Below are 15,502 nucleotides of genomic sequence, written 5' to 3' on the forward strand. Positions count from 1 at the left end.
CAACCCTAAACACACCAGTAAATGAGCAAAATCTTGATTCCAGTCCAACAAAATTGAGGTTATGGAGTCGCCAGCCAAATCCCCGGACCTTAATCAGATAGAACATGTGTGGGGTTACATCAAAAATGCTGTTTCTGAAGGCAAAGCCAATAAATGCCAAACAATTGTGGGATGTAGTCAAAGCATCCTGTGCTGGAATAACAGTTGACAGGTGCCAGAAATTGGTTGGCTCTATGCAACATAGATGTGAAGCAGTTCTAAAAAAATGTGGGTATACAATTAAATATTAGGTTAGTGATTAACAGGAATGTTAAATCCTCACAAAGAGTACATATTGTGAGTTTGTAAAGACAAATGCAGACACTACTATTTTTTAGAACAGCCCAATGTTCATTTTTTGTTATTTTCTGTACAGTAGTTAAAAATTATATACATTTCTCTTCATGTTTTGAATTAGAAAACAGTGTGCAATGTTCCCAATGCATGGAAATAAAACTAGTATAAAGATTTTGTGCTTAATTCATGTTTTTAAATACACTGCTATTATTTTGAACACTACTGTATATATATTGTGACAAAGTCACTGGCAAAGGGCAGGAGATGAGAAATCTTTCACTGAGGCTATTAGCTTCAGTGATCTGAAACTCAGACGTTTTTGCTCCACACACTAAATGTTACAAGGAGTTAAGCAACCATTTTAAAAGGGCTGGGTTTTTGTGAACGACCATAGAGCGGATGGGAGGTCGTTCACCATATCTCCACCCCAGGGTGTGGTCTGGGGTTTAAATAGACCGCTTGCTGAGGCATTAGTTGTTCAGTGTATCTGGAGAGTCCAGCTGCAGAAAAAGGAGCTTGTGGTTGTACAGACCTGAATCGTGTGTGATTTGCTAACCGTGTGCGGGCGGACCCCCACAGGCCTCTGGACTGTGCTATCTATTTTTTCTTTTATTTACCCCTTTATCCCTTGGTGCCAAGATAGGCCTGTTTGTTTTGATGGACTTGACAGTGGATTATACCTTAATAAACCACTGCGAAATTTAAAGCAAGAGTGTTCCTGGGTCTACCTCCGTGTGCAGCTGAGCGAGCCGATCTACCACAATATGTGTGTGGGTGTATTTGTCTATCTATCTATCTATCTATCTATCCACACACACACATACTCATAGGCTGAAGAGAGTTGTACTGCAGACAGGCTACATACGGAGACTGAGGAACATGTACTGCACATGGGGACTGTGTACTGTGGCTGAGGACCAGGTACTGCACATGAAGGCTGTATACTGAGGCTGAGGAACAATGTACTTCTATATACAGGGGTTTAGGAACATGAACTCCATATGGAGGCTGTATATAGAAACTGAGGAACACGTACTCCAGATGGAGGCTGTATACAGAAACTGAGGAACATGTACTGCAGATGGAGGCTGTATACAGCTCCTGAGGAGTAATGTACTGCATTGGAGGCTGTATATGGGAGTGAGGCACTGCAGATAAAGGCTGTATACAGGGGCTTAGGAGCATGTACTGCATGTGGAGGCTGTATATAGATGCTGAAGAGCATTTACTGCATAAGGAAACTCTATACAGGGGTTGTGGAGCCATTTACTGAAGTTTGGGATTGTACTGTGTATAGAGGGGGCTGAAAGGAGTAAATCTGCGGTCATGTCACAATCTTTAAGATGCGCCCATGCAGCATGATGCGTTTTCATGCTTCCCTCCAGAGTGCAGTGCTGTTGGGGCATGAGACGACATTGTCCATGGCAATGACACCATGTGAGATTGATCACTCATACAGTAGTACTCAGATTGTTGAGCACTGCTATTAGTCTGACACTGCTTTGTGCATTTCGTTATGTCACACTGTTTGCAGTGCTTAACTGGTTATGTATTTATTGCAAAAAAATGACGTGGGGTCCCCCCTATTTTAATAGCTAGCAAAGGCTAGGCAGACAGCTGGGGGCTGATATTAATAGCCCAGGAAGGGTGCCATGAATATTGGCCCCCTCCCAGGCTAGAAACACCAGCCGTCAGCCGCCCCAAAAATGGCGCATCCATAGCAGTGGCAGTGGGGTAATAGGGCTGGGGTTGATGTCAGCTTAAAATGCCAGCTGACATCAAGCCCAGGTTAGTAATGGAGAGGCGTCTATAAGACAACCCCATAACTAACCCCATAGTCAAAGTTAAAAAAAAACACAAACACCCAGAATAAAGTCCTTTAATTGAAATAAACACACAATTCTTTATTGTTCTAGCTTAAACCATACTTACCATCACGCCCATTCCAGCTGAAGCCAATGTCTTCTGCAATAAAAATAAAATAATAAAGCAATATCATCCTTACCTTTCCATGGTTCCCACGACGGATTCAGCTCTGCTACATTCACATAACAGGCTGGATCACAGCAGAACGCTGCCATCCAGCTTGCCATGCCGCAAACACTGAGAAGCGCAGGCATGCTTGCGCTCCTCAGTGTCTCGCTGTGACGGCATAAAGATGAGACGAGTTCATGTCCAATGAACTCGGCTCACCTCAGGCACGTCACTGACAGCGTGGGAAAATTCTCCTGCACTCAGCGCTTCAGCGTGAGAATTCTCCCACGCTGTCAGTGACGTGCATGAGGTGAGCTGAGATCATTGGACATGAACTCACCTCATGCACGTCACTGACAGCATGGGAAAATTCTCACGCTGAAGCGCTGAGTGCAGGAGAATTTTCCCCACGCTGTCAGGGACGTGCATGAGGTGAGCTGAGTTCATTGGACATGACCTCGTCTCATCTGGATGCCGTCACACTGACACTGAGGAGCGCAAGCATGCCTGCGCTTCTCAGTGTCTGCGGGATGACAGGCTGGATGGCAGCTTTCTGCTGCGATCCAGCCTGTCATCTCGATGTAGCAGAGCTGGAGCTGTCCTGGGAACCATCGAAAGGTAAGGATGATGTTGCTTTATTATTTTTCTTTTATTGCAGGAGATCGTTGGCTTCAGCTGGAATGGGCGTGATGGTAAGTATGGTTTAATTTAGAACAATAAAGAATTGTGTTTTTATTTCAATTAAAGGACTTTATTCTGGGCGTTTGTGTTTTTTTTTAACTTTGACTATGGGGTTAGTAATTTGGGTGTCTTATAGACGCCTCTCCATTACTAAACTGGGCTTGATGTCAGCTGGCATTATAAGCTGACATCAACCCCAGACCTATTACCCCACTGCCACCGCTACAGGGCTGTGGGAAGAGCGAGGCTAAGTGCCAGAATTGGCGCATCCTATGGATGCGCCATTTCTGGAATGGCTGACGGCTGGTGTTTCTAGCCTGGGAGGGGGCCAATATTCATGGCACCCTTCCTGGGCTATTAATATCAGCCCCCAGCTGTCTGCCTAGGCTTTGCTAGCTATTGAAATAGGGGGGACCCCACATCATTTTTTTGGGGGGGTCCCCCATTTTAATAGCTAGTAAAGGCTAGGTATTCAGCGGGGGGCTGATATTAGTAGCATGGGAAGCTCCATGGGTATTACCCCCTTCCCAGGCTTCAAACATCTGCCCCAGCCATCTGCTTAACCTCCGCTAGAGACTAAAGCTACGGGGAACCCCACGCCAATTTTTTTTTTTAATAAATCCTTTATTTTAACACTAAATGACAAGTACAGTAACCAACGCTGTCACTGTACTTCTTATATATGTGACTGACATGTTTCTATCTATCTAATCTATGTGTGATGCTCTATCTTTCTGTTCTAAATTGTCGGGTACCGCTGCTGAATTGCCGGCCGGCTTCTTTAAAGAGACGGAGCATGAAAACACTATTATTTTTTTAAATAAATCCTTTACACTAAATGACAAGTACAGTAAGCAACACTGTCACTGTACTTATTATATATGTGACTGATATGTTTCTATCTATCTAATCTATGTGTGAAGCTCTATTCTTTCTGTTCTAAATTGTCGGGCACCGCTGCTGAATTGCCGGCCGGCTTTTTTAAAGAGAGCGTCTTCTGAGCAGTTTGTCAGCTTTTGGACACCTTTGAATGTATTTTCTATGTGTTTCTATGTGTTTTTGTTTGCCTGCCATTGGTTTTAACGGTGTTCGACGGTGTCCTAAGGTGTTCGATGAACAGTTCGACGAACAGTTCCTCGAACACCCGGTGTTCGACGAACCGAACAGAACCGGACCACTATGGGGGTGGCTCAACACTAGTCATCACAGGTCCTGTGCGCACAGAGGAGATATATATCAAGATGGTTTTGAAACACAGAGAGGCAAGAGACCTGATATCTGTGCCTGGGACACCATTAGCCCTGGAAGGCATGAGGCCTGGAGACCAAGTCTGGTGGGCCTTAAACCACGGCTTTGGCAGAACAGAACTGATAGAAGCAGCTAGACCCGGCAAAGGTAAAAGATGGTGCTTGATATGGACAATTAGTGTTGTTACCTTGCTGAGGACAGTATCTGAAGCCAAGCAGGCATAGCTGCCACTGAAAGGCTTTAGGATATTACGTGTGTAACATTCCTGCTAGCCACTGAGATGGACCATGTTATAAGCAGTGTATGATGTATAATAAACTGCAGGACTTTAGTTTACTGGAAAACGTTGCTTGTGTGCTTTAATTGACCCGGTGAAGTGAGTGCCCCTCAACATGATCAATAGTGCTACCTCACAATATACATATATATATGTAAGTATACTGTATGTGTGTGTGTGTGCATGAGTAGCACCCCGAGGGCTCGGCTGCTACAGCGGTATTGCACCTCAAAGCAGAGGTGTGATATTCCACTCCATGTAAGGATGGAGTGTGGACTAGGGCTCGTTAGGCTGCATGCACCACACACACCCCATTTCCGAGGGACAGCTCAACGGTGCTCCCGCAGAAGTGCAGGTACGACAGCTTCTGTCCCTGGCTGGAGTGGGGAGGGGGAGGAAAACTCAGTGGTGTAGGAGCAGATAGGGGTGGGTCTCTGGGCATAGGTAGGAGCCCATTGGTTGCTAGTCACCTGGGCAAAAGGTGGCTACTTTGAAGAACCAAGAATATAAGACATATTTTCAGTTGTTTCACACTTTTTTGTTAAGTATCTAATTCCACATGTGTTAATTCATAGTTTTGATGCCTTCAGTGTGAATGTACAATTTTCAAAGTCATGAAAATACAGAAAAATCTTTAAATGAGAAGGTGTGTCCAAACTTTTGGTCTGTACTGTATATCTCTCTATCTCACACACACACACGCACACACACACACACATTAGGGGTGGGGTATTATTTTAATCTTTGGTTGTAGAGTGATTAAAGTGTTATTACCAAAAAATGAGGCTATTCACTATTCATAGACTAGGGGATAAATTGCTAATCACTGGGGATCTGACCATTGGGACCCCAAGCAATCCTGAAAGCGATGCTCTGCAGCCCCGTCGTGAATGGACTGAAGGTGCACATGCTCGGTCTGCCCCATTCATTATCTATGAGACTGCTGGAAATAGCCAAGCACTGTACTTGGCAATGCCATAAACAATGCATGGAGTGGAGGCTGCGTTTGTGCACCTACACTACTGAGACGCATGTTCCAGAGCCCCCCCTATGTTTGCACTCCCCAGTGATCAGCATGTTAATCTCTACCCAGGGGGCCCCAACCTTTCAAACTGGAGAGCCACATTCAGCTCTGAGGTTCGCGAGCCACAACCTGACCTCTCTCCCCAGGAGTAGCAACATCCTGCTCCCTCACCTTAAAATACTGTCACCCCCTTTACTGGTATGGCAGCCAAAGTTTCCCAATCACATCAAATTTTGTGTCACAATTCCTTGTAGGCAGTATATTTACATCAGGGGGTTCCCACCTTACCCAGATTCTTTATTCTCACATTAAGCACTCCCACTACACTGCCACGTCCAAGTTCAAGCAACCCTCCGACTGGCAGTATCATTTTATATCTAGATTACTATACTTAATTGATCTCTAAACTCTCAAGGTCAGTAAACAGTATGCATCCAGATCCGCTCTTCGGTGTGGGGCTACTCACAAAATTCATCATCTCCACAGATGTTTCCTAATGCATCAAGTTAGAAGACAGCCGTGAGCCACAAATTATAGGCCCGTGAGCCACATGTGGCTCCTGAGCCACAGGTTGGGGACCCATGCTCTATCCTATCTATAATGCAGGGGGAGGGGATTGAATATTGCAGCAGATATGTTACATGTATGGAGGTTGATGAATTATTATTTATAAGGGGATGTATGATTATAATTGGTGGGAAGTGGTGGCTGATTACTGCAGAGTGGGAGGATTAATATACTACAGGTAATCACTGCAAAAGGGTATGAACTTATAATGGTGTGGGGGATGATTTATTATTCTGCTATGAAGGGGGTTTATTACTGCATTGAACAAGAAAAAAGAAAGTCCGCTCACCTTACAGGGCGTGGAGCATTCATCGTCTCGCACGGATCAAATCAGAGCAGCTGAAGTGGAACCAGGAAAAATGCAGGTGATCCAGCAAAAAAAGGCTTAGATACAAAACTATAAAATTTAGCCTTTAATAGCTATTAAAATAATGCTATGCAAAGACTAGGACATACGCATTTCGACAAGCATTCTTACTTATGGTCTTACTAGATGGTGGCCTGATTCTAACGCATCGGGTATTCTAGAATATGTATGTGGCCGACCGGGCGCAATCAGCAGAGTGGTGTTTAAATTTGGCTCCAATATCTCTGATTGGTCGAGGCCAGCGGTTACGACCAATCAGCAGAGCGGTGTTTAAATTTGGCGCCAATATCGCTGATTGGTCGCGGCCGGTATTAGTGAGGACCGGGGAGCGGCGCTGCCTGTGCGGGTACTTCCGCCGGTTGGGGTACTTCTGCTGCGAGCAGCCAGGAGATGACCGGCTATCGCCTGTCATCTCCCGGCTGCATCGCCGCTGACCTCCGTGTGGCAGATGAGCCGCTAACGGCCGCCATCTTTTTCTGAAATCCCGCATCGCTGATTGGCTGCGGCCGGACCAATCAGCGACACGGAATTTCCTGGACAGAAGGACAGACAGACGGGATAAGACTATTATATATATTAGATGAGTAAGACGTCTTATGCGTAGGTCCTAATCTTTACATTGTACTCTTGCCAAAATGTTTTTCGAGCATTATTTTATTGGCTAATAAAAGCTAAGTTTTATAGTTTGTATCTAAGCTTTTTTTTTTTTTGCTGGATCACCTGCATTTTTCTTTATTACTGCACTATCTATGTGATTGCCTCAAACTGCAGAGTCTTTCTATGCAAAATTAGAAATCAAGTGCAATTTACTTATTGTTAATGGCTGCATATTTTTTTGAAAGTGTGCAACTATTAACAATAAGAAAACCATTTTTTATTAATCTCCAAACGAGTGCTACATGAGACCCAAACTTAAAGAAAGGGTTGTGCAGCTCATGTGTCAGTGCTATGGGATTGCCCCCCAGGCCAAACATTGCCAGCCAGCCCTTGCGTACACATCATGTTTCCTTTTCAAACGCAGATAATTTATTGTGAAATGAAAATCTAATTATACATGTGTAAAAGTTTTCTTATCAAATTCATTCATTCTAGTGTATAAAGAAGTGAAGTATTATATTATACAGTGCTGGCCAAAAGTATTGGCACCCCTGCAATTCTGTCAGATAATACTCTGTTTCTTCCTGAAAATGATTGCAATCACAAATTCTTTGGTATTATTATCTTCATTTAATTTGTCTTCAATGAAAAAAACACAAAAAGAATTGTCCTAAAGCCAAATTGGATATAATTCCACACCAAACCTAAAAAAGGGGGTGGACAAAAGTATTGGCACCCTTTGAAAAATCATGTGATGCTTCTCTAATTCGTGTAATTAACAGCACCTGTCACTTACCTGTGGCACCTAACAGGTGTTGGCAATAACTAAATCACACTTGCAGCCAGTTAACATGGATTAAAGTTGACTCAACCTCTGTCCTGTGTCCTTGTGTGTACCACATTGAGCATGGAGAAAAGAAAGATGACCAAAGAACTGTCTGAGGACTTGAGAAACCAAATTGTGAGGAAGCATGAGCAATCTCAAGGCTACAAGTCCATCTCCAAAGACCTGAATGTTCCTGTGTCTTCCGTGCGCAGTGTCATCAAGAAGTTTAAAGCCCATGGCACTGTGGCTAACCTCCCTAGATGTGGACGGAAAAGAAAAATTGACGAGAGATTTCAACGCAAGATTGTGCGGATGGTGGATAAAGAACCTCGACTAACATCCAAACAAGTTCAAGCTGCCCTGCAGTCCGAGGGTACAACAGTGTCAACCCGTACTATCCGTCGACGTCTGAATGAAAAGGGACTATATGGTAGGATACCCAGGAAGACCCCACTTCTTACCCCGAGACATAAAAAAGCCAGTCTGCAGTTTGCCAAAACTTACCTGAGAAAGCCTAAAACGTTTTGGAAGAATGTTCTCTGGTCAGATGAGAAAAAAGTAGAGCTTTTTGGGAAAAAGCATCAACATAGAGTGTACAGGAAAAAAAAGAGGCATTCAAAGAAAAGAACACAGTCCCTACAGTCAAACATGGCGGAGGTTCCCTGATGTTTTGGGGTTGCTTTGCTGCCTCTGGCACTGGACTGCTTGACCGTGTGCATGGCATTATGAAGTCTGAAGACTACCAACAAATTTTGCAGCATAATGCAGGGCCCAGTGTGAGAAAGCTGGGTCTCCCTCAGAGGTCATGGGTCTTCCAGCAGGACAATGACCCAAAACACACTTCCAAAAGCGGTTTGAGGGAAAGCACTGGAGACTTCTAAAGTGGCCAGCAATGAGTCCAGACCTGAATCCCATAGAACACCTGTGGAGAGATCTCAAAATGGCACTTTGGAGAAGGCACCCTTCAAATATCAGGGACCTGGAGCAGTTTGTCAAAGAAGAATGGTCTACAATTCCAGCAGAGCATTGTAAGAAACTCATTGATGGTTACCGGAAGCGGTTGTTCGCAGTTATTTTGGCTAAAGGTTGTGCAACCAAGTGTAAGGCTGAGGGTGCCAATACTTTTGTCCAGCCCTTTTTTGGAGTTTTGTGTGAAATGATTAATGATTTGATTTTTGCTTCATTCTCTTTTGTGTTTTTTCCTTGCAAGCAAATTAAATGAAGATAATAATACCAAAGAATTTGTGATTGCAATCATTTTCAGGAAGAAACTGAGTATTATCTGACAGAATTGCAGGGGTGCCAATACTATGTATTGATTTAAGATCTATGGAGGCATATTTATTCTTAAGATGAAAGAAATGGTCATTTATCCTCTAGGAAACATGAGGAGGCTTTTTTTATGACTTAAAGCTTACAAGACTCAAAAAGACCTTTAATTAAAAAAAAAAAAATTAAAACCATAATCAATCCTTTTATCCAAAAATATACTAATGTCATTTAGGCCACGTTCACATATTCAGTATTTAGTCAGTATTTTACGTCACTATTTGTAAACCATAGCCAGGAGTGGGTGAAAAATTCTGATTGTTCCACATCTAATTTTGGCTTAGAACTACTAATGTAAAATAACTGACCAAATACTGAACTTTTGAACGTGACCAAAATGTGACTTGTTTGTACATTTATGGCCTTCGAAGCCAAATTAGTGATCCATATGTTAAATGTGCCTCACTAACTATAAATTAAATTTACAAAAAATTGTACTTGTAGAAACTACACACTGTAATGATCCATAGTGGTATTTTAAAAGTTCCATGGGTTTAGATTTGAAGGGAATCTCCAGCAATAGATAATGAAAGCGAATTCATACTCTCTGACTTTTGGAAATCTCAAAACTAATGAAGCACATTAACCTATTTAATGTTTATTCAGGCACATCAGCATATCCATACATGAGTCGGTCTCTGGTACTTCAACTCATTCTCATTTCAGTGATGTTTAGCTACAAGTGATAAATAGTTACAGGTTCTGCTTCATGTATGGAAGGGTTAATTGCTGGTTGTTGGAATTCATCTACCACAAATTGGTAACCTATCTTAAGGATTGGTGATTTAATGATTTCTCAGAAAACCTCATTAGACCCGTAATATATAAATTAGGCAGCATATAATTGTAGCATGTACATTAACTTATGATAGTTATGTCAGGTGTTATCAGGACTGTCAGAATTTGTCCATCTGTGTGGGAAAGTAGCAGCTGTTTCTATTGAAAACCTGTCCACACACATTATCACCTATCCATTGGATAGGAGATAACTGTTAGATTGGTTTGAGTCCGACTTTTATTGATTGCCAGAAAAAGAAACATGTGTCCTATGTTTCTCTGGTCCTTCACTGGTCGTTAGACTAAAGCCAGGAGAAGTAGAATGGAGTGGCTGGTCACACAGGTGCTCTACTAAGGGGGGAAGCTCCATTCTAAGTATATGGTACTGAAGATGCAAAAATAGGGGCAACAGGGTGCATACACAAAGAACCAACCATTTCACCATGTCTGGTCCACAGTCATATGGTCACGAGAGAACAGGACACACACAGGTTCCCCATTCTGTCAACTTGTTGGGTTCCCAACATTGGGGCCAACAATCTTAAACTTATCTTAACTCCAGCAGATAAATGATAATTTATGTAGATTGAAATATCACCTTAACTTTGGTTTTGCTATAAAGGCGCTGCCTGAAGTACAATGCTGAAGGGATTTAAACATTGCTAATGAAGACCTATTTCTCATCTTCTGCAAATAGACTATACTTTAACATAAAACCAACAGTTAAACAATAGGTACAGTGGCACATAGAATTGCAGTTCAAGACCTCTCTAGAAATGTATATGCAAAGATGATCTATGTGCTTGTACTTTCTCAAGCAACTTCCATTGCACAGTGCGCTCACATAAATATTATTTTATCTTGTCTTTGGAAAGTACCTGTAGAGGCTCATGCACTTGTATGGGCGGTCTAATACAGTGTCGTACAATTCTGGGCACAAGCCCAAATATCAAGAAACTCAAACACAAAGGTAAATTAGTACAAGAGGTAAATGGAGAAAAAGTGGAGAGATGGAATCTTATTGGTTGATATTTATTCCCTGCTCTAGTTTTGCTACATTTATCTAATACTATATTAGAAGAACATTCTGTAACATTTTGTGCTTTCATTAGTAAATTAAACATTTGCTGGTAAAGAAAGAAACTCAACGGAAAGGCAGGAGTTTTATATCACTTTAGACAGCCTATTTTAAAGGTCTATTCTGTACTGAGAAAGCCAAATAACAATCCAAACTGTATGACAATAAGCATATAATAAACTTTATCTAAAATGTTTGCCATGTTTTGTTCCTTTTTCTCTGTATAAAAACATATTCATTAAGGGTTCGCTCACATTAGTGTATATAAAAATCGGTCCCATTCTCATCCAGGAGAGTGGGACGATACTTTTCCTCAGTTGTCATCCATGTGCTGTCCGTATACAATCCGATTTTTCACTCAGCAGCTATTAATCTTTTACAGGACCATTTACAGTTTCTTATGCTACAGAATTGTAATATATTGATGTTCCTTATGGCATGTTTTCTCACACTCATCAGATTTCAGAGTGAAATCGCAGCATGCTGTGATTTTTTTTTTTTCACGCCAAATACAGCTGAGAAAAAATGTGCAGATCTGTACTGCCTCATTGAATAACATTGGTCCGAGTGCAATCCGATAAAAAAAAATAAATAAAAAAAATCGCAAAAGTGAGTGAACCCTAAATGTGTCACTAAAAATAACTATGTTCACAACATCTATCGTACATGGAAATAAAGTATATAATTTTCTGATATCAAATTCAGACTTCAAAAACTTAAGTAAAGTATAACACCACAAACGTATTACTGGAGACAACAATTGGAGCAGACACCTCAGGGTCAGAAACCTTAGATAAGGCCCCAGCTAGGAATACTTGACCTCAATAATAACCCTTAACCCAGCAGTGACAGCTTGATTTCATGGCTTATACATTATGTAGATCATCTACGTATCTGGGGAAGTAGGTAAAATGTTAGCATTCATTACTAGAACAAGTGATAATACTTTTCTGCTTAACTATATATTGATCATTTTAAAGCATACAATTTACAATATGATTTTAGGTCTGGAAATGTGCACTTCAGTAAAGTTAGTTCTTTCTCAAGTCACAGCAACTATTCCAATCAATATCATCTACTATAAAACATGATAAGCTCTGACCGTGAATGAAAGGCAATGAGCATGCATACAATAAGCAGGCGTTCTACGCGCTCTAGTGAGAAGACAATGTTTCCTTATGTTGGAAATACAAAACCTATATATGCATGTAAGCTGCTGCATGCTGCCTAATGAACTGATGCTGGAAGGATAGAGAGAAGCACAGTCTGTTACCCTCCATATGCCCGGCAGTGTGTATATTCTGGCTGCTGATCACTGTGGCCTCTGGACGTTGAAGGTGACTTCTGCTTGCTTCGCCTAAGGGCTCCCCAAATGAAATCCTAGTCCCAAGGGAAATCACTGCGGGGTGTCCTCTGCACAAGTGAATATTTTACAGGTGTCTGGTGTCAGTGTTCCTGTCTCCACCCTGGCTTTGCTCTGTCCTGCGGCTGCAGCTGCTGCCTCAGAGCTTCTCTCCAATAGCAAAGCAGGGCATCTATTAATACGAATGCCAGCTGGCCCTTATCCAGTCTTTACAGAATGGGAGAATAAAAAAGCTCAGACCAGATGGTGAGAAGGGAGGGACAGCCCTTCCAGCTATAATGCACGCAGCACTGACCCATGCTCCATTGACAAGTCCTCACTTTGGAATTCTTGCAATGTCCAAACTCAATTCCAACGCTAAGTGTAATGATTAATTATAGAAATTCTAAGAGAATATTTGAAAATATAGATTTCTATAATACACTTCTATGTCACGACTTTGCATTACGGGCTTCTGACATGTATCATCCTACAACTTTATACATATAGTATTTTGTAATGAATTTGAGCTCTATACAAAATGTGTCTAATAAAACAGAGGAGTGCTGCATACATTAGTTCCCATAACAGGGTAGCATTAATTATATATTGTATATTATTACAATAAAACGTAGTGAAAACATTGAACCATCATTTTTATTAGATATATCTTGTAATCATCACATATTGGACCAAATATAAATCAAACAAATATTGTTTTTTTTAATATGATCACAAATGTCAATACTTGTAAGGAGGTCAAACTAGGGATAATTCACTCTTGCTCTCTTACATAACATTGTGTATGTGAATTTAGGAATTGGCAGCATGGTGGCTCAGTGGTTAGCACTGTAACCTTGCAGCGCTGGGGTCCTGGGTTCAAATCCCACCAAGGACAACATCTGCAAGGAGTTTGTATGTTTTCCCCGTGTTTGTGTGGGTTTGCTCTGGGTATTCTGGTTTCCTCCACACTCCAAAGTTATACTGATGGGGAATGTAGATTCTGAGCCCCAATGGGGACAGTGATGATAATGTCTGTAAAATTGTCTGAATTGTAAAATGCTGCGGAATATGTTGGTGCTATATAAATAAAAAGATTATTATTATAAAAAAAAGATTATTATTCATTATTGTTTTTGTGATGCTATGTTAACTTGCACAGATCAATTATGAACCCCAGAAAATCCATTCCTTTCATAGTAATAAAAATAGGGTTATTTGGATGCAAATTGCGACGGTGATGATGGACGTGTCTATAAGACACAGTATTTGACATCAAGTGCATGTGAAAGGTAGGGATATTTATCTTCTAGAGATAAAAGCTTTGAAAGTGCTAATGACACTCTGCTGCGAATGTGAACCGAATGTCATTTTACTGGAATCCGATTCTCTCACATGAGAGAATCGCAGCACAGGTGCGGAGGAGACAGAAAAAGTAATTTCCCCATCTCCTCCATTGCCGGCGTTCTCGGTAATCGCACTGCACTTGGATGACATCCGAGTGCAGTCCGATGTTTTGCATGCACCCTTAGACTTGTATGGGTGCATGTCAGCTGATATACGCTGCCAATTGCAGCATGCAGCGATTTTTTTTTTCTCATGCCGAATCGGCATCAGAATATAAATGCAAGTCGGCATTGCTCCATAGTAAACCATTGGAGTGAATGCTATCCAATGAAACATTGGATAGCACTCATCCGAGATATAAACTGGCTACTCACCAGTGTGAATGAGCCTTTAGTGTATCAACCTGTACAGTGTGCTGATACAATTAAATTCTGTGGTAGTGCAGGGTTCCATAGTCTCCCTGCTCAACTGCTCTTTGTGCTGTAGACCACAGTTTGCTGTAGGAGCATGCATTGGATGTCAGCGCAATTGGTATGATGACATCACTGCATTGCTCTGATCATGCTGGGATGCTACCAGTGCTGGACTATACTGTATATAGGAAGATGTGGGGGTCTCATAATGTTCCTAGACAGCTATGCTGTCATAATACTTGATTGACAGTGGGGAAAATAAGTATTTGATACACTGACAATTTTGCAAGTTTTCCCACCCACAAATAGTGGAGAGGTCTGTAATTTTCATGGTAGTAACACTTCAACTGTGAGAGAGAATCCAGAAAATCTCGTATGATATTCGTATTTTTCAGACTATAAGATGCACCGGACGATATGACGCACCTAGGTTTTAGAGGAGGAAAATGATGCCCTGTTATGTGAGAGGGGGTCTGCTGCTGACATGATATTGGGGTAATGTACTCCAATTCTGTGAATATCCTCCATCCTGGTATGTATGGCCCTTCCTTCCTGGTATACGTGGCCCCCATCCTATCCTGGTATATGTGGCCCTCATCCCCGTCCTGGTATGCATGGTACCCCTTGATCCCCCTTCCTGATATGCAAGGCACCCCTTGATCCCCCTTCCTGATATGCATGGCACCCCTTGATCCCCCTTCCTGGTATGCATAGCACCCCTTTATCCCCCATCCTAGTAGGCATGGCACCCCCTGATCCCCATCCTAGTATTCATGGCACCCCCTGATCCCCATCCTAGTATTCATGGCTCCCCTTGATCCCCCATCCTGGTATTCATGGCACCCCTTGATCCCCCATCCTGGTATGCATGGCACCCATTGATCCCCCATCTCGGTATGCATGGCACCCCTTGATCTCCCATCCTGGTATGCATGGCACGCCTTGATCCCCCATCCTTGCATGCATGGCACCCCTTTATCCCCCATCTTGGTACGCATGGCACCCCTTGAGCCCCCATCATGCTGCCCACAAAAAAAATAAACAATCATACTCACCTCTTCTCTCAACCAGCGCTGTCCCGCTCTGCTGCTGACACTCTCACTGTGTGAGCTGTGCGTGGCAGGGCAGGACAGTGTGAGATGCTGTGTCGGAATAGTCACTGCTCCTCGCGCCGGGACTCTGTGTGTGGGGAGCAGTGACAATTCAGTCTCTTCAATAGCGTGCACACTGTACCGCAGCGCGGCTCCTGGCCTACTCCTCCATACAGATCTTCTCCAGATCTTTCAGGTTTCGAGGCTGTTGGTGGGCAACATTGAGTT

The 15,502-nt window shown here is 42.4% G+C and overlaps 1 protein-coding gene across 1 annotated transcript in view; it reads right to left on the bottom strand.

Moving 5' to 3' along the window:
• GADL1 (glutamate decarboxylase like 1) overlaps window positions 1-12,645 on the bottom strand; it is a 564,135-nt gene extending 551,490 nt beyond the window's left edge. Inside the window, exon 1 of the mRNA XM_073678031.1 lies at window positions 12,355-12,645. Coding sequence (XP_073534132.1) covers window positions 12,355-12,361 — 7 coding nt within the window. The 5' untranslated portion in view covers window positions 12,362-12,645. The remainder of the gene's footprint in view (window positions 1-12,354) is intronic.
• Between the last annotated feature and the right edge of the window lie 2,857 nt (window positions 12,646-15,502).

Source organism: Phyllobates terribilis, unplaced genomic scaffold, assembly GCF_046119375.1.
Source record: "Phyllobates terribilis strain yellow unplaced genomic scaffold, ASM4611937v1 Scaffold_4__5_contigs__length_816908805, whole genome shotgun sequence".
Classification (NCBI taxonomy): Eukaryota; Metazoa; Chordata; class Amphibia; order Anura; family Dendrobatidae; genus Phyllobates; species Phyllobates terribilis.